Here is a 23,068-nt window from a genome sequence, read left to right on the forward strand (position 1 = left end):
AGTGATCATTATGGTATGGTAATGTAAATGTACAGTATGAAAACAGACTATTATAGTAGTAAGTAAATACTATGCCAAATAAACCAAAAGAAATACTGTAAAGTAATTTCAATGCAGCTAAAGTGAATAATGTGTAAGAAAAATACCCCATTCTCTTTGTATTTATTGACTATTTTGACAGTTATTTTGCTTGTCTGGTGTTTTTAAAGCGAAACGTTATTTCATTTTTATGTATGTAAATGTACAGAAATGAATCTGTAAGGCATGTCAGGTGCTGTGTGCGAGTCTGGACAGGAACTGCCATGACGCAGATCATGTTTAGGGATGTGCAGGCAGGGGAAGATGGAAGAATACTGCCCGAATGGGTATAACTCATGAATAGTAGATGCAACTTCCTGTGTTGAGTCTGTGAAAGTCTTTATTAAATGACATGTGTAATTGGCGGAGGTTATGCTGATCTGGGATGTGTAAAACTTTATGATACTATAAAAAATTACAAATTTATTAGGCAAAAACAGAAAGGGTTAAAGAAAAATGTCAGTTTTCATATAGAGTTTGAAGTCACGAGGGAGGGCATTCAGTGCAGTTATAGCAAAACATTGAGTATTGGTCAATTTCATTCTACACTGATCATAAAACCAACAGCTTCATATATAATTCATACGCTCCATCATCAATCGTGTTCATACATTCTCTCTCAGGTAACTTTCCCCCATTTTCAGCCAGCTCCTCTTATTTTTCCAGAGAAATGATGTGACCCTTGAGAGCTCCTGTCCAAATTGAATTAACCTCAGGCACATGGTTCATTAGGGGAAGGCCTGCCTGGTGCCACAGACAATTAGCTTTTACAGCGCGAGTCTGCACGGCCAATACTGTGTCCTCGCTGTCTACAGACGCACAAACACAGGCCACGGACGCACAACACGCCATTAGCCTGTTACTGTCAGAACATGAAGAAAACGTCATGATGACAGATGACGCTACAGCAGCAGCAGCAGGAGGAGGAGGAGGAGGAGGGGGTTATCAGAACACATGTTCAGCGTTTCATCTACATGGTAATCAACTGGCAAAACCTGCAGTTCCTCTAATGACCACTAGAGTCTGGCTCCAACAGTGAGTCAGTCCCCATAGACTCCCATGTTAAAATGTCCAACTTTACAGCAGAAATAAACATGTTTACAGCCTGGTACAAAAGCAGCTCACTGTGAGCTTCAGAAACGCTCCTCAGAAACCTGTGGGTGACGTCACGGATGCTACGTCCATCTTTATTAACAGTCTATGTTTCAGTCCCGTATGTGATGGACACTGAAGCTCTAAGAAGCACCGGTGTTAAAACTGTGACGTGAATCTTCTCTGAAGTTTGAACTTAAGAAACCACTGAACACAACATGAGGCAGCTTTAAACAGATCTCCAGTGTTCATAAGACCTTTTCAATCTCCATTAAAATAAAAAGTCAGACCAATTTCATCCTTTAAAAAGCTTAAAAATTATAGTAACTGTGAACCAATCGGATTCGTTTTGCTGATTAGAACCAAGAACCAGAAACTAAGGCATGCACCTACGAACCAGCCTGACAGAGTTGTGTGTCAGAGAAATGTTTTCTTACCACTGTAAAAATCAACACTGACCTGAAGCTAAAGAGGCGGAGTGTTTGATATGAAAAGGTGGAGTGAAGCTGGTGTCAGTTTGAGTTTCCGTCATGTGTTGGTCGAGTTTCTCGTGACCCTATTTCGTGCTTCAAACCCCAAAGCAGCTGATTCCTGCAGAAACCACATGATACAGGATCTGTTTATTGTTCAATGCAGCAGTTTACCTTCCCCCAAAAAGGCAGCGCAGTGGACATATCAACGCCTAAAAAAGTTCAAAGGTCAGCTGGTCCCGTTTTAGTCTCTCTAACTGATGCGGACCAGAGGACAGAGCTGACCTCTCCTCCTCCATCAGCTGCTGCTTCATGGGACACAGACTGTCACAAGCTGCTTAATGAACCCTGAGGTCACTCAAGGATGGCAACTTAATAAAACCCATTCATCACAAATCAGACACGCAAGATGTTATCACAGAACTATAAACAACGACAGCATATGAAAATGAGGTGAAGCTGCCAGAGAAGAGTCAGATTCAACAACACAAGAACGTCTTAAGTATTTTCAAAAATCAAAGCAACTGTATGAAATGTGCCAAAAATAAAATCAGATATCCTTCGGCATTTCTTGTGCTTGATGGTATCTTATAATTAAGGGTAGGCAGTACAACGAATATACTAAATATACGAAATGTATGGAGTACAAAATCACGTATTTTTTAAAGCCTCTTAAGCATTTCAAAAAACTCAAAACTCGCTTTCCGCAAATTCAAATTGGGCATGAAGCAGGTTAATGTAAACAAGGCCACATCTATGTGGAGCGGAGTGAACTGGAGAGTTGATACGTGTTTGGAGACGGTAACTGAAGATGGAGGCGGACGAAGTGGTTCAGAAAAGAAGCAGCACAGGGTTTGACGATTTCCACCTTTTTGCAAATTTAAAAGATAGAAACCACTAATGAATATACTTGAAACAAAACGTTTTAAAGCAGACAAACAGACTCTTAGAGGAGATTTCAAAATATCGATATATATATATATTTATATTGTGCATCGTGATGTAGCTGAAAAATATCACAATATCACAAATTTTAATAATTCAAGAGGTTTAAAACAGTCTTCTGAAATATGAGGATTTCCTGCTTTTCTCTGTTTATATCATTGTAAATTAAATATCACTGTGTTTTAGAAAGCTACAGGAGATTTGAAGACATCACCTTGGACTCAAAAACAAATCAACATTAATCAGTAATGAAAATAATCTTTTTAGTGTAAAATTAATTGCTGTCCCTGTTGCATAATTTCAAAAACATTATTTACACAGATTTGCGTCTCAGTCTGTATTAACACCACGTAAATTATTTTTTATTTTTCCTGACTACCTGGTTGACTGAAGGTGAATCAGAAAATATATTAAAATATTTATTAAATCGAGTGAGTTCATCGTGTTGGCAGCGTGACCGTGACCTTCAGCACCAGCGTCCCCTTCCTCATCATCATAAGCTGCAGTGAATTCACTGTAATGACTCTGCGAGCACATTAGTGACGCTCTCTGACCGGGTGCGCTGTGATCACACTGACACACACACACACACACACACACACACACACACACACACACACACACACACACACACACACACACACACACACACTGCAGCCAATTATCAGCAGCTCCTCTTTTATGTTGCTGCAGTTACTTAAAGCTCGATCAGACTTCGTCTCAGGTCACATTTTCTCTGTGGGACGTTATTATGAAGAGAATAATGAAGCTGTGATGCCGATTGAATGGGAAAGTAGTGAAATTGGTAACCAGGAAGTGCACCAGAAGAAATTACTACATTTTCAGCAACTGATCTTAATGTCTCTTAATGATCTTAATGAGGCGCATAATGAGCAGCGGCGCCACATCACACAGCAAAAGTCACACATTTAATGAGGTGACTGTTTAAACCGACATCTGACCACATTGATAACAAGAAGATCCTTCAGCTCAGCTCATGTTGGAAAAATAAAGTTTTTACAAGTTAGGAAAAGTTGAGTAAAACCAAAAAAAACATGTTATACACAATACCTGAGTTAATGTGTGTTTTAACTTTCCATTGACAGGTACGAGTGAGGAAAGAGCAGTGCTGATTGTATTTATATCATATCAATATATGAACAAATTATACATTATGATTTCAGAATATTTGGGTCAATTTCCTAAAACATCATAGACAGCAGCTATGAATTACATTTTTTATAGACTAAAAAAATAAATAAATAATTATATAATGAACATTGCTTACCCCCGTTTTCAGCATCATACTGTAACAATGGTCCACGCAAATACTCATTCATTTAATCCAGGGGTTTTAGGTGGTTAACAACTGTTGTTAATATTAAGAAATAGGATTTTTTTGTTTTTGTTTTTATGTGTTTACTTTATGCCGAATCAGTGACTAGCAGTTCCTCTTACGGTAAAATGTGACTTAAGCGAGTTCTGTTTTCTTTGACTTCTAACTGGATTTCTGGTTTATTCATGATGAACATGTGAGATAATAATATCCTGGTTAGTGTAAATTCAGATTTTATTAAGTTACTTCTACCCAAGACGACTGCTGCGACTGTTGTCTGTGTTGGTAAAAGAGTCAAACTACAATAACTAACAACACCTGCATACACCTGTCCCTTTCACCTCACACATAGCCGCCCCCTGGGCAGGAGCCTCACAGTGGGAACTCCTCTATTTGAGTCAATTAACAGAAAATTAACCATCAATAACTTCTGATAACTGGTTACAACGACGAGCTAAAACATTACGACTACTCACAGATGAAGTGAATAACATTGATTATCTCATAACAGCAGCACAGATCTAGCCGTGAGAGATATTAGACGGTAAGTGTACAGACGGTTCTCCAGGTCGACGTGTTCGATGCAGGAGAAATGTGCAGGTTAAAGACCTGACAGACTTTGACGAGGGCTCGTTACGGCCAGACGACCGAGTCAGAGCATCTTAGAAACAGAGAGACTCAGAGCCTCCTCTCTTCTGATTGGCTCACCGACCTGTTGTTACTAGAGCTCCAGAGAGAAGCCTGAGAGAGGAGATGTAAAACTACACTGATTTTATTAACATGGATCAACATGTCAAATAAAAATATGGGACTTCAAATTATAATCACTGGCACAGTGTCCGTTCCCTGAGTGGGTAAAGCAAGGCACTGATACGTTCAAGGTTAGGGGTTTGATTCCCTGTGAATCTGATGAAGGCGTCCGCTGAGTGTATTTGATTAAACCATGAATACTTTTTGCTGCGACTCAGGAGGCCCGGTGCGCCGTAAGCTGCTCAGTCAGCCGTCATAATAACTTCAACAATCATAATTACATTCCATTGTTTAAATGGAGGGCAGTGGATGAGATTGCTCCCTGTGGGTTAAACACACTTTTCCTAAACAGGCTGTTTCAACTAATGGCTCCCTGGAAAGATTCCCTCCTTTTAAATCAGACGAACGAGGGCCACCACTCACTCCACACACAACTCACGCAAACCTACACACACACACACACACACACACACACACACACACACACACACACACACACACACACACACAGCTAGCAGACAAGCGCTAATTTTAGCTTTTAATTAAATTCAGCCTTTTGAATTCATCTCAGGGTTGTGATTAAGAACGATGCTGTGCGGTGCTAATGGAGCTGAATTCTGCTGCTGGACGGCTTCACGGCTTGGCGTGCTGACAGATAGCAGATCAGAAACACCTCACACCCCCCACCCCACCCCCCTCCCACATGAATGATTTTGTCAATTAGCGTAGCTGAAGTGTGCAGCAGTGGGGGAGGTGGAGGTGTGTGTTTGCGTGTGTGAGCGATGGCAGGCCCGTGTTCATACTGAGAGTGTGTTTTTGCGACTTTTTTTTTTTTAGCGAGCATGTAGTAATCACGTGTGTGAGCATGTGTTCATACTGTATGCATGATTGTACAGTGTGTTTGCATGCACAAGCGTAGCTACAAGCCTTTACTGTACATGTGTATCCAAATATCAACTATTAAGTGTAAAGCTGACAATTTCATTCAAGCTTTTCATTTAAGAGTTTCCGACAGGTTTTCACAACCTCCAATGAACACACAGAGTCAATTCACTCAGGCTCAGGTTCATAAATCTGCTCAGCATGACTGAAATTGAAAAATTGAGATGTCAGTATTGTTATGGATGTGTGACTGTAGAATAATAGAGGGACAAACAGGGAGGAGAGAGGGAAACAGAAGGGGTTTGTGATGACAGAAAGAAAGATGCAACCTCTTTAAATGATATATTTGTTCAAATGGGCTCTTCTAATAAACACCTCGGGAAACCTTCACACTAGTTATGTCATTTAAAAATGAACATGAATTCTTGACTGACTGCACAAATCACAAAAAAAAACCATCCATTAAAATAGATTTAGCCTCCTGAGAAGCTGATAAAAAATATCTTCTTTAATGAATAAGAGTATATAATTGTGATTTTCTTCTTTAAGTCTCTTTGTTAAGACATATTTCCTCTTTGACATTGTGTTTGCAGTCTGATATTATTTAAGTAAGGAATAACCCTTCTTCTTGCACTTGTTTTTGTGTTTGTTTTTAGAGGGTTTTTGTGTTGCTGTTTTCATGTTACCACAGTGTCTAACTGCAGACGGCCTTGTCAGCAGTTCATCAGAAACCAGAGAAAAGCAACAGAACAGCACCAACACAAAATAGATCATGAACAATCATCATAATAATTTCCTAGAGCATCTTTGGGCCTCTAACTGGAATAATGAAGGAGAGATAAATACAGAATTAAGAAAGAAATTGGGATACAGTGGACAAAAAACACACATCCCCTCAATTCAAAATAGGTACACCGCTATGACAGGTGTAACAAACACATCAGAACATACACCACAGCAAGGCCTCAGCCACATGTGGCACTTCTACAAAAATATTTGGCGTCCCTTTAGTTTACACCCAATATCATGGATGGGTTTTTTTCCCCCACAAATCTACTGCAGGTACCAACACAAACACAAGAGACATGCAAACCCTGTCAAGGGGGCCACTGCCCAGGGGCCTCACACCATGAGGACCCTCAAAAGCCACAGGTTCATCCACCACCAATGGTTGGTCAGATAAATAACTGAAGTTATCTGCTCCACTACAGCACAAGTTCAATGAAAATTACTTCCTGTATTATTATCTCATTATCGCGTCCTATCTTATGGAGGGTGGGCCTCTAGTTTCAACACCATCATTAAATATCATTTGGACTATGGTGTCCTGAACAACAGCAAGCAGCTAAAGCTAAAGCTAAAGCAGCTAAACTCCTCCTGACAAACACCATCAACACACAGTCAGCTCGGCATCAGCCTGTTTCCAGCCGGAAATGTGTCGCAGTGACACAACCAACAGTTATGCTAACAACCAACAGTTATGCTAACAACCAACAGTTATGCTAACAACTGCAGCGCGATGCTAACTTACCTTCAGCAGCGGACTGTTGGAGAAGACCCGCGAAGTTTTATCCGGTGAATAACTCCACGTAGTGAAGCAGGTGCAGGAAACTCTGTAGCTCCTGGTTCATATTATGCTGCTCCTTTGTTTCAACGTCACAATAATCCAGTGAAAATTGTTATTTTTCCCGCCTCCGTTTCCAACGTTCGTCATTTGGTTTGAATTTTTTTCTACGGAACCCGTAAAGTCCAGAAAGGTGATGTTTTCTTATCGAACAAGTTATTTAACGGCTGCGCCATTTTCCTCACCACGGTCAACCTGCCAGGATACCTTCGTCACATGACGACTCACCTCTGCGCCTGGATGACCTTTGACCTTTAGCTAGCGGAAATTATTTAAATTGGTCGACAAAACGTCATCGATCCGGTAATTTTTACTGGTTTATAACTGTGTTGGACTTCCGTTTTCTTTTTTCGCGCTATTTTAAAGGGAAATATTGCGCGTTTTACTCACATACAATTATTTAACAACTACACCTACTTTACAAATTAAAATTTTACAGACAAAAGATATGAAGAGTTTATTAAATATGATGCTTTGTGATAGATGAAACTACCCAACAGTAAATACGGTTAAAGCAAATGATGAAGTCAATTTACAGAAAATTAATTGAAATTTTTTTAATAAAATATATATATATTTTTTTTTTTTTAAAGAAGCTCCTTACATAAAAGGCTTTGCTGCTTTTCCTTTATTATTAATTATTATTATTATTTCTAATAATTTAGAGCTTTTGACTGTTGGTTGGACAGAAGAAGAGTTCTGGGTGAATGTGACTGCTTTTCCCACCTTTTTTCAATCAGTTAATAAAGACAATAATCAGCAGATTAATCAATAATGAAAATAATAATCCCTCGTATAAAACACAACATGCTGCTTAAACTAATGTATATGTACTGTATGTTCCACACTCACTGTGCTGGCCTCAGACTGAACTCATGTTCAGACTAAAGGGAACAAACTGCCTACTTGCCTGTTTCTCCTACATTATCCAGTCCATTAAATCCCTGAGTAAACAAAGCCACACAGAACTGATGCTCCACACTGACTGCACTGACCTTAAAATATATTCTACTATTCTTATAATGAAAATATATTTAGTTAGGGTTAAGGTTAGCTGATGTATATTATTTCCATTCCACATTGTTTGCAGTATCCTGATGGATGTGGTGAACTGTTATGTCTCTATAAATCATAACAGAGGCAGTTCTCCAGCCTCACCTCAAAATCATCTTTTTAGGAACATTATGAATTTTGTTTTTGTTAAATTTGTCTTTTCTAATATTTTCATAGATCCACTAATTCTTAAACTTATATAATGTTGTTTTTGTTAGTTGGGGCGATGTGTATCCGTCTCCAGTGTGTTGACTTTGGAACATGAGTCCAGTTTTGTACAGTTGACTCCGGGGGGGGGGGGGGTGTTATCTTTTTTCCTTTGGTGGAAAAATGGGGAAAATGGCTGGTAAGTTCATAAATTTTATCAGTAGTGTCACTGGTTTTGGGCCGGGGGGCTGAAGTCAAACAAATAACTAAAACATCACAGTGTGGCACAAGAGGGACCTACTGAACCTTCTGTAGCTTGTTCTGGTAACTTTTATTTGCTATTAACATTTTTTGCAGGCTGCAGAAACACATTTAGGGTTTGCTGTTCATTCTAGGGCAGCTTTGGGAAACATACTTCTTTATTGAGATATAGATGAGAGGTTTAATACCACTGTCATGTCTGTGCTCCAAATGGTTAGCTTAGCGTGGCATAACGACTGGAAACAGAGGGAAACAGCTAGCCTTATTCGAAAGCTCACTGATTAACACTTGATGTCTTTTTAGTACAAATAAAAACAAAAACTGTAATGTAAAAACAACAAGGCTGAGTTTATTTTCTCCGGATCTGAGATCATCATTCAGTTCTGTATCAAGATGAATCCTGTTCAGATACAGGTGGAGGACTGAAGCTGCTGCTGCTCCTCTGCTAAATGGCTGCTTTCAGTACACAGGCTGTTTGTATTACGTCTCCTGTATAGTCTCAGGTTAACACATTATATTTCAAATTTCATTAATACAACATGCAAACATGAAAACCCATTTCGCAGACAGCAGTTCTTCCACAAGGGGGCGCTGTTTGGTGGAACTAATGCAGAGATGAAAGTTCCTGGAGGATTCTGGGACAGATCCAAGAGGCAGGGCTTTGTGTATTTGGTGTGCAGTGGGGGTCAAGATAAATCTGAAAGGTCATGAGGTGATTAACAAGAAAGTTGTTGCTAGTTAAATGTTTATCTTTTCTTTTTTTAACTGAGAAATACTCAATCATTTTACATTTTCAAGCCTGTAAAACTACGATGTCATAATTTAAACCTTTAACACTGAGAAAGTTGTCCTGACCTTCCACATTGTGATGGAAAAACAAATCGCCTGTACTCTGTGGCCGCCTGGCTCCACCCACTCAGGTTCAAACTCAACCAATGATGATTTTTTTCTGCCTCAGAGAAACGTTGGTGCGACTCAAACCGTCGTCAGAGCGGAGCGACCACACGAACAGTACAGACTGTGTAACCACTGTGTGACTCCTGAGGCTCACGTGTGGTTTTGTGATAAACAAGTTCGGTCCAGTGACGGCGATTTACAGTTTTTATTGTGCTGTAGTTGCACGGACTGATCTATCCACCCATCCATTTAATCTCTGCACTGTACATCACTCTCCATCCATCTGCACATCCATTTACCCATTAACCCATCTGCCAGCGTGCATCAGATCATGTCCACGATGGCCTTCACCCCACTTCACGCAGCACTAAATGATTTAGACTTAGCTGTAAAAACACACTCAGTCTGATGTTCGTGAAAAAAAAACACACACGAGTCACACGTCCTGAAAATGTATTTGATCATGGAGAATATAGAATAATCTAATTTACCAGAAACCCATCCGCCGCGCTGTAATTCCTCACCCCAGGCCAATTTCAAAATAAAATAAAATTAAAGAGACACATGCTAACAGATTAGCCGACAGTGTTCAAACTCCACAGAACAAAAGCAGCAGTGAGGGGGTCAGTGGATGAGTAATGGGAGGAAAGAGGGATGTCTGCTGCTCAAACAAGTCGCCAGGACCTATTTCAGGCCTGGAGTTGTTTAACAAAGAGCCCTTATTTCATAAAGTGGTCCATTTATTAAAAACAATGGTCATGGTCTGGAGTTGGGAAAGTGAAAGGTTGAAAGTGCTTGTAAATGTCAAATAGGCCTCTTAAAGAATGGGACTGGGGCGCTAACAGCTAATATTACTCCAGCTATTATTGTGCTGGATCTGACAGAGGAAGTGTTGGACTGTGTGAAGGCTGATGGGTAGAGCTGTTTGTTTTATATAGAATATATTCATCAAAACACAAGAGCTGTCCTCCACAAACCAGCTGCATTTGATCATATTCCCACAAATTTAGAGTTGATGTTTGATGTAATTGTGCTGAACTTCATAATTTTCATTTTAAATAACATACATTAACTACATTTCAGAGGGAAATTATGTATTTTTGACACCAGTAATAAATTATTTTCACTTCAAAAATCACCAAAATTGGCAAATTGCCAAAACATCTGCCTACATCTGTAAAAGGAAAACAGATCTGTTTCAGTCATGGTCTGTAAATAAAGATGGACGTAGCCTCTGTGACGTCACCCGCAGGTTTCAGAAGAGGAGTTTTGAAGCTAAGAGTGAGCTGCTCTGCTGTCGCCATCTTGGCAGTGTCTGACTCCGCCCCTAAATCCTAGCTAATCCAAAAATATTCAAAGAGGTTGGGTTCACCTACCTGTCACTCAAAGAGGCCACACCCTCAATTATGTATAACGTTAAGCCTTAACAAAATGTAAACAGGTGAGTTATATAAACAGGTGTCATGAAGGAGGTACCAGGCTGTGAACATGTTTATTTCTGCTGTAAAGTTGGACATTTTAACTTGGGGACCCACGTCTGTGGGGACTGACTCACTGTTGGAGCCGGACTCTAGTGGTCGTTAGAGGAACTGCAGTTGTTGCTAATTCAGTGTTGATGTTTCATGTTTCAGCCTCCTGGTTTCAGTGTCGGCAGGATGCCGTTTTATTATAAGATAAATGTATGAATTCCTAATTAGTCTGATGTGTCTCACTTTTCAGCACATTTAGATAATTGTGTGAAGTGTAACACAGAGGTGGGTTGTTTCATTTACAGCAGGGGTTATGGTTGACCTGTGACCTCTTCCTCCTGCTGCTGATATCACACTGACAAATGAAGCTTCTTATCTCAGCTGCAGATGTTTTGTACTTATTTTGGAACATTAGCAGAGTTTTCTCTTTTCTCAGAAACTCCAACACCATCTCACACCAGACACCATCCAGCGGAGTTCAACCCCCCCCCATTCATCATCTGTTAGAAACGAGTAAACAGTGCGCACACGGCATCATGGGAAAGACGATGACACAAAACAGACCCGCCAAACAATGAGAAATCGTTTTAAAGGAATAGTTCAAGATTTTAGGAAAGAGATTTATTATCTTTTCTTGCCAACAGTGACATCAGAGTGTTAGTCTTGTGCCTCAAAGGACAAGTTCAACATTTTGGGAAATATTTGACTTTGATTGATTCCACTGTCACATCTGTATGGTTAATATTACAGCTACAGCGAGCAGGTGGTTAGCTTAGCTTAGCATGACGACTGGAAACAGCTAGCCTGGCTATGTTTGTAGGTGATGAACCCACCACCCAGCACCTCCAAAGCTCAGGGATCAACATCTTATATGAATCTGTGCAGAAGCCAAAGTGTAAAAACAGCCACTTTGCTGCCATGTGACATGATCTGGATTTGAAATACAAGTTTTTATTCTTCTGCGGTGGCGACATTCAGAGCGGAAGCCATATTGTTTTCAGGTTGTCCGTCTCATTCTCGTGGACATGATATCTCAGTAAAACCTTGATGGAACTTCTTCAAATTTGACAAAAACATTCACTTGGACTCAAGGACGAACTGATTAGATTTTGGTGGCTAAAGGTCAAAAGGTCAAGGTCACAGTGGCCTTACAAAACATGATTTTGGCCTTGTGAACGTAATATCTCCAGAACTCCTCAAGAGAATCCCTTTAAATTTGACACAAACATTCACTTGGACTCAAGGACGAACTGAATAGATTTTGGTGATCCAAGGTCAAAAGGTCAAGGTCACCTCACAAAACACTTTTTAGCCATTGCTCAAGACTTCACAGCAATTATGACAAAATGTCACAGAGATGGTTCATATTTTCTCTGACTGGATAAACAGGGATGTAACCTGAAACTAGTCTGAGTGGAGGAGGCAGACAACCACGAGGAGGTGATTCTAGTTTTTTCTTTAAATGCTGCTTTTCTATCTCATACTGAACTAAACTCTTCATGTTTCCATATGACATGACGGATGTGAGCACATTCCTTCTGTCAGTGATGTTAAAAATGATATTTCTGCTCTATAAAAAGGCCAAAAGCTGCTTAAAGAGAGAGAAAAATAGCTTCACACTGAGCAGCCAAATGACTTGACGGATGATCTTAGACAATGCAGAGATTTAATGACTCATCCTTTCATCCACTCATCCTTTCATCCTGCCTCCGACTGAACACAAGCTGACAAAAACTGACTGACTCTTCATTTTCCACCCAGGTGAGTGAAGTTATTGCATTTTTTGGCTTTGTAAGGTCGAACATAAAAACACTGTTAGCAGGTCAGTGAGCGGGGGAGTCCCTGCTCTGTAATGTGGAAACCCTCCTCTCACAGCTCTCCGTTGGCGCAGGCCTCCATGGACACCATATTGGCAGGCCTGAAGCCGCTGTACTGCCCGTCCGGACTGGAGTACTCCTCCCTGACTCTCTGCACGCAGCACCTGGGGATGGCCGGGTGGGTGTCGTTGGATGCGTCTCCAAATCTCCAGCTGATGTACTGTGTGTAGGCGCAGTGACGCAGGGCGGTGGTCCGGCCTCGATCGGCGGGGGGAGACAGAGGGTCCCGGTACAGGAGGACGGCCTCCAGCAGGGGGCGGCGTAACACCAGCTGTTCGAACAGAGGGGAGGAGGTGATGCAGGCGCCGTCGCTCCGCCTGCAGCACAGCTCCTCCTGCGGGAGGGAGGAGGGAGTGCAGCAGTCACACCTGCACCAGGCCGGACGGTGAGGTTTGGGCTTTGGGTCGGGTCTATGGTCCAGAGGAGGCTGAGCGCCCTGATCGGCAGCGGCACCGGGCTTTAGCAGACACAGAGCGGCTCTCAGGTGTCCCGTGTCTTCCTGTTGGGACAAGAACATGTTGCTGAAACCCACATGACCAAAGCTGTGATTTTAACTTTTCACTTTCACTGCAAATACTGATCTGAGTCAGTTTTTCACTTTACAGGACTTTGGATGAAGTTAACTGATAAATAAAAACTTTTTTTCATGGCATTATTTTTGAAAACATCACTTTACTTTTAGTGCCTAAAACTTTTGCACTGTTCTGTACATTTTTCAGTATTTTGCAAAAATGAATAATTATTAATAATTGTCAGTTGTTTCAAACCTTTGAGGTTGAATTCAGACTGGACGTTACACCAGGTGTCACTTCATCACTTTATTCTTTCACCAAGACCCAGAAAATAATGCAACACAGCAATAAACTATATATGTGTAAGTTATTATTATTATTATGACAATGAATGATAATGAAATTAATAATCCAAGAGCTGCTCTGTGGTCATTAATAACATTTCAAGCTTATTTCACTTTAAATTTGATGAATAGAAAAATGAGAATAATTCTTCATATCTGGTTTCAGATAAAGTTACCAGAAATCCATCAGTCATGTTGCTTCAGCGCAGAAGGTTTCACTTTATTTGAAGCTAATATGTTGGAACAACAGATTGATACTCAGTCTTCTTTTCATTATCTTTCATTCGTTAAAGGTCTGTGTGGATCTCTCTGCAGCAGGTTTACCTTACGTGGCTGAAAAGACATGGGTTTGACGTCTTGTAAACTTTTTTTCAGCGATCTCTTCACCAGTCGAATGTTGCTCTCATCGACGTAGGAAACACAGAGGACACACTGCAACACACCGTCACATCACACCGTCAGACAAACGAGCTGATTACAGCGATTTAGAAACATGTTCACAGCTACAGAACATATGACATCACATTGTGGGTCAAATCAAACCGTCCGTCACCTTCTGTTTGTCCTGGACCGGCTCCACTTTCTTCTCGGAGTAGTTCTGTCCGACCTCTGCAGAGTAACAGCTGGTTCCAATCAGCCAGTCGAGCAACACGGTCGTCTGGAGGAAAAGACGAACAAACACCGTCACACTTCATCCACAGGACGAGCCACACATCCTCCGCAATCACAGCTGAAGCGGAAGAAGATGCAGAACCTCTGATAGCCACTAGAGGCCGTCTCCAGGGAAACGTCACATGTACTGACATGAACAATAAAGGCCCAAACTTCCCCTTTAAAAGTCCATATTTGTGTTGATCCATTAGAAGATATATTTGTGGTTTTAAGAACAAAAAAACAATCTCAGTGTAGTTTTACATCTCCTCTCTCAGGCTTCTCTCTGGAGCTCTAGTAACAACAGGTCTGTGAGCCAATCAGAAGAGAGGAGGCTCTGAGCCTCTCTTCTGATTGGCTGACTGTTTTCTGAGCGATCCAATAAAAATAAAGCAGATTTCAGGTAAAAACACTCAGAGAAACCAAATCCTGCAAAGGTTTGGATGGTGGGTCCAGGTGGGCGGGGCTTGGTGACTGCTTTGTTGTGACATCACAAAGTTCCAGAAGTCCTGACGGCTGGTTTTAAGGCTCAGTTTCTGAATACAGGCTGTGTGCATTTCTCTGTGGACTGAGGCTTTGATACTTTCACAGTATTAATATAGAAGCTAGAGCTGATCTATAATCACACTACACATGGACACAGACCTTTACACTGGAGGTGCTTTAAAAAGTGCAGATCTCTATTGTTAATTCCATTTTCTCTAATGTTTGTCATGTTGTTTATCTTGAAAATACATCTTCACTTTCAGTAATATGATATCAAGGCTCTCAGCCAATGACTGCTGCCGCAGCTCCAGTGAAACATCCTTGTTATGGCACAAATGCATCGTCCACGTTTTGCTCGTGTGGTTTCCTCATTGATCACATGATATGTGGAGTCAATCTGCACCACAGACCACAGTGAGAATTATATTTTTGCCTATAGGACTTCTAAGTTAGTGAGGGGTGGGGCACTTGTTTCTGTTGCAGCCATAGCTCTTAACATCACTCAGTTTATTCAGCTCAGTTTGTCCAGATACAGACGCCACTCTGGACACTGACTGCCACTGTGTTCAGTCCTAATGGAGGATAAATGCATGAATGGACTCGTGTGTGTGTGTGTGTGTGTGTGTGTGTGTGTGTGTGTGTCAGCAGCTCACACTGTGTGGTCTCTCACCAGAGCGTAGTATGACAGCGTTGATCCAATGTAGATGATGAGCTGAATGAAGCTGAACCTTCCCGCCTGGAAAACACAAACTGTCACTTGTTTCTTTTCATTTGCACATTTTTTTGCTGCACAGTTTAGAAACACAGAGGTCAGACGTGACTCAGGTTGAAGACAGTTATCAGTCATTTTAGCTGGAACAAGCAGATGAAGACAATGTGATACTGTCAGTCAATAAGGAATAAGAAAATATTTACTACTTAAAGAAACGGGACTTTAGGGGGTTAAATGAAAGAAATAACTAATGAATAAAATGAAACGGAAACTGTGAGAAACACAGAGAATCCCTGACAACAATATATCTATAAAAATCAAATCCCTAGAACTCAGAGAGACTGTACTCACCTGTCCAAAGACCATGACGTCAAACCTGATGCCGAATGCTTTGTACAGCGTTCGCTCCTCCACTCCGTTCACTGTGTTGTACTTTGCATATCTGATCAGAGACAGTGGATATGAGAAATAATAAGACACACACAGAACGACCTTTAACCTTTAACAGGAAGTGGAAATTAACGTCCATAAGATTTTGGGGAAGTGTAAAATTTTTACTAGTTTTTGTGTAAATTCAAGGTCATTAATACAGAAACATTTTCAGATACTAACTCTAATATACTAACTGGCACAAACTGACAGTTTTGACCTTTGATTATACTATAGATAATAGGTATGCGATTTTGAATTCGACCTTTGACCCCAGCGACCCTCTCTGACCTGAAGTTGAGGCCAGGGTACAGCGTCCTGTTGCTCTCCTTCTCATCCAGCCGTCTGAAGGAGTATCTGGGCAGGCAGCGCTGCATGAGCCGGTCCAGGTTACACTCCCATTTGATCAGGATGCCGATGACGCCGCCCTGTGGACGACAGTGGAACTGCATGACATGGACTGCAGTGACAGATAGACATAGAGTTTTATAAGAAAATAAAATTCCAAGGACGCAAATAAAAATGATTTGATGAGAAGTGAAGAAACATCAGCTTGTTTAAATATGGAAACAAAACTGAGACAACACTGACTCTCCACTTTCATCCACACAAACTCACGAAAGTCTGAAGTGGGAACACTTCCTCCTTCTGGTCGACAGGTCAGTTTCATTTCCACTTTACTTGATGATTACTTGACCCAAAGAAAGAGAAAGTGGTGGAAAAAACTGCTCTGGTCTTATAATGATGCAGCTTCCTGAGATCTCAACAATAAAGTTATTCAGTAAAATCTTATCACAGCTGATTGGAACGATGACCAGAGCCAATATTTATTAAACTTGTAAGAATGAAGCTACAGGAGAGTTTAAAAACAACCTCAGGGTCAGAGCAATGAGACATTTATGAATCACTTCTTCTTAAGTGTAAAAGTCAGCAACTCTCAGAGATCAGAGGAGGAGCAGCCAATCAGAGATATAGATCCACCCTACATCTGCCACATTGCAGCTTCTTATTCAGGGGGTTGTTTTTCAACAACAATCAACATTTTTATCAAGTTCATCAGCATCAAGTTAATTTTATTTGTGTGAAATATTTCCAGGATCAACCTACAACAATCTGATACATCCTGTCAAATGTTCAAATGCAAATAAAAGATTAAAATTAGTCTTTTGTACTTAAACTGCTTCAGCTGATGTGTTAATATCAGACAGGAAACATCAGCTGATTCTGTGCTTCAGTCATGGAGGAACAGACTCTGCAGCTCTCGCACATTTAAGAGACTCAAGTCAAAAGAAGTTTGATTCCTGGTTTTATTTTTAAGTTTGTGAGTAAAAGTGAAAGCGTTTTACTTTAATCCAAGATTTTAACCTTGAACAGTTTGACAAACACGGGCTCAGAACGACACAATAAGATCCACGCTGTTGTAAAAATGACCTCAGCTTCCACAGCAGGAACATTTGAACATGTGATCTCACCTCGACGGCCATTACAGAGAACTTTTCCCCGGCCTCTCGGACCACGTCTCCCAGTCTGAAGATGGGACACAGCGAGTCGTTTCCTCTCTGACAGCTCCTCAGGTAGGCGTCGTTCATGTTTGGGAGGATGTTCCTTCTGCAAAACAAAAGACAGACTCAGAGTTTCTCTCCCAGTGAGGAGAAGCGATGGTGCCTTAAAAAGATGAAACCCCTCAAAGATTTTTCTTCCAGGATGATCAAGTACAACTGTACATACTAAATATTTAACTTGTGAACACTATAACAAAACACAATGACAATGTTATGAAACTGGTGAAACAACAGTTAAATTGTAATGTTTGCTTGAAAAATAGTGGAAAAAGGTCATTTGAGCAGCTGGAACCAGGGACAGTTTGGCATCTCTGCTTGAAAATGAATTAAATGAATATTCAGATGATTCATTTTCTAATCGACTTAGCGTTGCAGCTCCAGCTCCAAGCATTAAACAGTCTCACCTGAAGAAGTTGAATGCAGGGAATCGGATGTTGTTTTTGATGAGGACTGTGAAGTTCTCCGCTGCTTCCAGCAGAGCAGGCCTGCAGCAGAGAAAACTCTTCATGTTATCACATCATCATCTGAACAAAACTAAAAGTCTGCAGCCACAGCAGCAGCAGCAGCAGCAGCAGCAGCAGCAGCATAAGCAGCAGCAACAGCAGCAGCAGCAGCAGCATAAGCAGCAGCAACAGCAGCAGCAGCAGCAGCAGCAGCAGCAGCAGCAGCCACAGCAGCAGCAGCAGCCACAGCAGCAGCAGCAGCAGCCACAGCAGCAGCAGCAGCAGCCACAGCAGCAGCAGCAGCAGCAGCCACAGCATCAGCAGCAGCAGCAGCAGCAACAGCAGCAGCAGCAGCAACAGCAACAGCAGCAGCAGCCACAGCATCAGCATCAGCATCAGCATCAGCAGCAACAGCAGCAGCAGCAGCAGCAGCAGCAGCAACAGCAACAGCAGCAGCATCAGCAACAGCAACAGCAGCAGCAGCGAGGCTACAGTCATCAGTACACAACAGGCAACTGATGTTGGATGGATGAGACATGAAGGGACAGCTTTGCACAATGTGCATATACAACAAACTGTATAATACGAATTTACCTCGGAGGGGTCGTCTTGCTTTCGATCGGACACCAGGCGGAGACCTCGCAGGTCTTCTTCAACAAGTCAAACTTCACACACGATCCCGTCTGAATCCCTGCGGAGGACAGACACTCAGTCTGAAGAGTCGCAGGTTTGACTTCTTTCATTTAGCCGAGAGCCGAGAACTACAAGTGGCCGAAGCCGAAGCTGCAACACATCGACGGCACATTCCTCCGCTCCGTGTGGGAACAGGTGTGAACTGGTGACGAGCCCAAACAGACAGTTTAATACCCTGTCTTTATTTTCTGTGACGCTCCAGCTTCACCTTGTTTGTTCAAATTAAATGACGGAGTCTTTGTTTTCATCGGTGCCAAATATTTTGCTCCCAGAAACTGAAAAATCTAAACTTATGAAAGAAACTGGATGAAAGAAGAGGATCTGTGCAGAAAAGCCAGATCCACTAATGATGCTCCAACAGACACTAAAAACTAATCTGGTTTGATGACATCAGTTGTCAGGATTTCTGGGTAATGAAGTTCTTTATAGTTCCTGAAAACATCTAGTATTTCTCTGCAATATTAAATATTAATGACTAAATAAGCAAATCTTTGTAACTTGGGCAGAAAGTTTGGAGTTCTTGTGGGACGACGTGGCTCATAGTGAGAAGCTAGTTAAGGAAATGTGTCATCAGGCCCTTTAAACTTCACAAATTCAAGCAATTGTCTTCTTGGATAAAGCTGGCATTTCCTATATGTTCACTTATTTATTTTCCTATTGTCAACAAATCCCATGAAAACACCAAAACCAAAGTTGCATTAGTCCGTCTCTAAACGCTGTCCTCCCCTGTCTGAGGCTCTCGCCTCTACATCCATTGGTTCCTGCTGAAGACAAATGTGTTTAGAAGGAGCCAACAAGGAAGTGACGGATGGCAGCAAAGAAAAATGGTTATTATTTATTATTTACTTTATTTCCTTCTTTCTCTTCAGATGTTTGTCGCATCTCCACTGTTTGTTTGTTTTGTGTTTGTTTGTCATGTTACAGCTGTTTGTATTAATGTTGAAAAGCAAATAAAGATATTTTGTAAGAAAAAAAAAAAAGAGCTAACAAATATAATAATTTCCTAAAAAAACAGCTGGACACTGCAGTTTGTAGAGCATCTGTCAGGGACTATTTTCAGCAGCGGATTGATCCACATTTGGTGTATTTGTGGCAGCAGGACGGTGTGTGTGGGACTGAGTCAAGATAAACTACAGTGTGTATGTTCATGATGATGAAACAACATGTCAGCCAGTGCAACAGTGGCTCAATGGTGAGTTTTTAATAGTGTTTGAACAACAATGGAGCTCTGTGGCTCAGAGGAGGAAGATATATGAGAGTCTCATACACACACACTTGTAAGAAGATATGTTCATTGTTTGTTTTTTTCATGGGATTTGAATTATTTGAATATAATATCACCAGACTTATTCTTCAAAAACCAACCCAATGTATTTAAAACTGTTTGCTAAAGGACACCAGGTGGTGCTAACGAGCGCTTCCTGGTGCTGATCCAGGTCTAATAAAAGAAGTCACTGTACCGTGGCTCTGCTGGTCCCAGGCTCCTTTCTCACAGTCCTTATCAGTCCGACACAATCTGCCATTACGAGGAGCCTGGAACATAAACACTGCTGCAACATAAGAAAGGTTTGCTAACTCTTCATCTGAACCATTGGACCGTTGGATAATAAGGAGAAAGCACCTCTGGGCATTTTCCCTGCTGCTGATTCTTTGTCACAATGACATTGGTCACCACAAAGAAGGAGTTTTTGTCCTAAAAACAAGAAGAAGAATCTCTTTAAAATCTCTTCTTTGAGAAACGTACAGAACCTTCAAAGCCCAGAACCCAGAGGACCCCGCTCCCACCTGCGAGGGCCCGCTGTAGTCCACCACATCCCAGACCACGTCCCCGACTCCCGGCAGGCGGGTCTGAGCTACACCCTTCACCTTGGTGGTGACGGAGCTCACGACCAGGTCAAACTCCTGGTACTTTCTGTTCCACAGCATCATGATGCTGCAAAATAAAAACCAAAACCAAAATGTTTAAAGGAAATTCGTCCAATTTTACACATCAAGGTCAGTTTGTTCGTACATGGGGAGGACGAGTCAGCTAGGTCTTCATCACTAAATGGAAGCATGGCCTTTTAAAGGAATGGGCGTTTACCAGACAGGAACTCATGAAAGACACCATTAAGTTGCATTATGGGAAATTTAATATCCATTTTTCTGTTTTTAGCTGCGAAAAATCAGGTTCAGGGCTGCAATTAAAACCTTTTTTCCATTATCAGTTCATCTGCAGTCCATTGTTCTGATTAATCAGTTAATTATTTGGTCTAAAAAAATAGTGTCATAATTTCCCAGAATCCTTGTTGACAACTTTATAATGTCTTGTTTTGTCCAAAACCAAAAGATATTCAGTTTATATTTATTTAAAACAGAGAAAAGCAGCATATGCTCACACTGGAGAAGCTACGATAATTTGGCATCGTACCGTAACTTCTTTTCATTCTTTTAATCTTATGTTAACTTATACTTATATATAATTCTACCTGTTTTACTCTGTTTTAACGTCTGGTTTGAAAAGCTTTTAATAAATCAATTTAAATATTTCTTAAAAGATAAATAGATACACACACACAATTTGAAATAAAGTATTTTCAGCTGCATTTTAAAGGTTCTATACAAATATTGTTTCTTCCACAGACAGTAAAACACAATGTTGGGTGGGTAAATGTGGAAGTCCATTTCCACCAAAAAACATTGTGTGAGTCATAATAATGTGAAACTTTCCTGAAATCATGACACTGAAACAATGAGAAACTAAGTCATTCATTTTGAAAAAGTTTCTTATTAATCTGAGAAAGTTTCTCTTTTTTTTTAGATAAACTTATTTTTTTGACATACAAAGTAATTTTTTAAAATTATTTTGTACCAAACTGTGATGTTTTTCTGAATTAACCAGATTTAATATGATCTCATTTATTCAGAAAAACAGAGCAGATTTTTTTTCTCAAGTGAATGCATTGCACTTCTGTAATTAATGTAAATACTAAGTCTTTATTTTGACATAATAAGTAGTTATTTTAATAATGTTTCTCATTATTTTTAGATACAAAGTCTTTATTTAGACGCAATAAGTAATTATTTTTGATAAAGTTTATTATTATTTTGATATACTAAGTCATAATGTTGAGAAAGTTTCTCATTTTAAAATGTGTTTTTTTTTTATTACATTGGCGCAACTGGGCTTCCGTACAGTACAGCCTCGTATTTTAGGCAACTGTATAGGAATACTAGGAATTATTGAAAATACAATAGGAAACAGTTGAGTATCTTATGGGCGGTTCCTGCACAAAATATCACATTTTTAAAGCATAGTGCAAAGAAAGTTTGGTCCACATGCACATGAAGTTGTTCACTGTCAGTCGGTGTAGTTACAGTTACATGCAGTAACTGGGAAGCGGGGGCGTGCAGCCGCTCCCCGCGCCTGGAGCAGAGACAGATGCGGGGAGCTGAGATATATGTATGAGACTCACCAGATAAACAGCAGAATGGCTGCGTTCAGACTCCACTTGAGAGAACCGAGCCGGACGCTCTGGATCCGGACCAGCTTGTTGGTGTCGTACTGACACAGGCCGAGCAGGTTGCAGCACGGCATGGTGTTTGGACTGAGAGGAATCTCTGACTCACTTCTTCACTCTTCTTCCTGTGTGGACGGTCACGTGTCCAAACTCCTGCAGCTGCTCTCACTCCAACATCATCACAGCAGCTGCAACGTAAAGGCGTCACGTATTAAAAGAAAAAGGACAATAACAGCGTTTAAGAAGGAAAACAAAGTTAGAGCTTCAGTAGTTTTTCCATCTTTTTCTATATCAATATTATATTTGAAAGACATGGAAGTTGACCTCTGTGAAAAAAAATGCATGTTATTAAGTCTAGATGTTTTCAAGTGGAATCAAGTGGAAAAGTGAGACTTATTTTTTTAATAGTCATACAACTATTCTCCATGTCTGTCAAGTCAGTGATGATAAAGTTTGATTGATAAAAACAAAACCCTGTTTTCGTATCTTTAAGAAGGAAGCAGAGTCCTATATTAGAACATTATCTACCTCATGTAATAGGAAAGCTGTGAAAACCTTCAATTTGTGCTCCAAATGTAAAATATTAATACAATTTTGAATATATGTATTTTCTTTAAACATATACTTTGATTGTATTTGTGTCAGATTTTGCATATATCCTGCTGTATATCTGTTTGTTTGTCTTTGTTACTGTTATTCTTCTTCTTCTGTGCCTTATTGTCTAATGTGACAATTAATAAAAATAAAGTAAATAAAGTATTAAAAAAATAAAGTACACAATTAATATCTGCTAATCATGCTTAAAATGTTTAATCCTTTACAATGTACTATGCTTTTTAAAGTCATTATATATTT

The 23,068-nt window shown here is 40.5% G+C and overlaps 1 protein-coding gene across 1 annotated transcript; it reads right to left on the minus strand.

The window, feature by feature from the left end:
- Positions 1 to 11,603: 11,603 nt before the first annotated feature.
- p2rx7 (purinergic receptor P2X, ligand-gated ion channel, 7) lies at positions 11,604 to 22,749 on the minus strand. Its single transcript, XM_023394949.2, has 13 exons — positions 22,169 to 22,749; positions 20,499 to 20,646; positions 20,335 to 20,406; positions 20,174 to 20,246; positions 18,615 to 18,711; positions 17,982 to 18,062; positions 17,488 to 17,623; positions 16,307 to 16,443; positions 15,938 to 16,028; positions 15,545 to 15,610; positions 14,291 to 14,395; positions 14,062 to 14,169; positions 11,604 to 13,380 (listed from the first exon to the last, which is right to left on the minus strand). Exons 1-13 carry the CDS (start codon positions 22,288 to 22,290, stop codon positions 12,874 to 12,876), a joined length of 1,743 nt encoding a protein of 580 aa, XP_023250717.1. The 5' UTR covers positions 22,291 to 22,749; the 3' UTR covers positions 11,604 to 12,873.
- Between the last annotated feature and the right edge of the window lie 319 nt (positions 22,750 to 23,068).

The sequence above is a fragment of the Seriola lalandi genome, unplaced genomic scaffold (assembly GCF_002814215.2).
Source record: "Seriola lalandi dorsalis isolate HSWRI2012SDOR001 ecotype SW California unplaced genomic scaffold, Sedor1 jcf7180002054955, whole genome shotgun sequence".
In the NCBI taxonomy this organism is placed as follows: Eukaryota; Metazoa; Chordata; class Actinopteri; order Carangiformes; family Carangidae; genus Seriola; species Seriola lalandi.

Bases quoted from the DNA above. Each gene is read 5' to 3' on its own strand.
- p2rx7 (XM_023394949.2), bottom strand. From the start codon at position 22,290: ATGCCGTGCTGCAACCTGCTCGGCCTGTGTCAGTACGACACCAACAAG. The intron at 20,407-20,498 runs GTGGGAGCGGGG...TCTTGTTTTTAG, and splicing joins ACTACAGCGGGCCCTCGCAG to GACAAAAACTCCTTCTTTGT. The intron at 18,712-20,173 runs GTACAGTGACTT...TGTCCTCCGCAG, and splicing joins CTGGGACCAGCAGAGCCACG to GGATTCAGACGGGATCGTGT.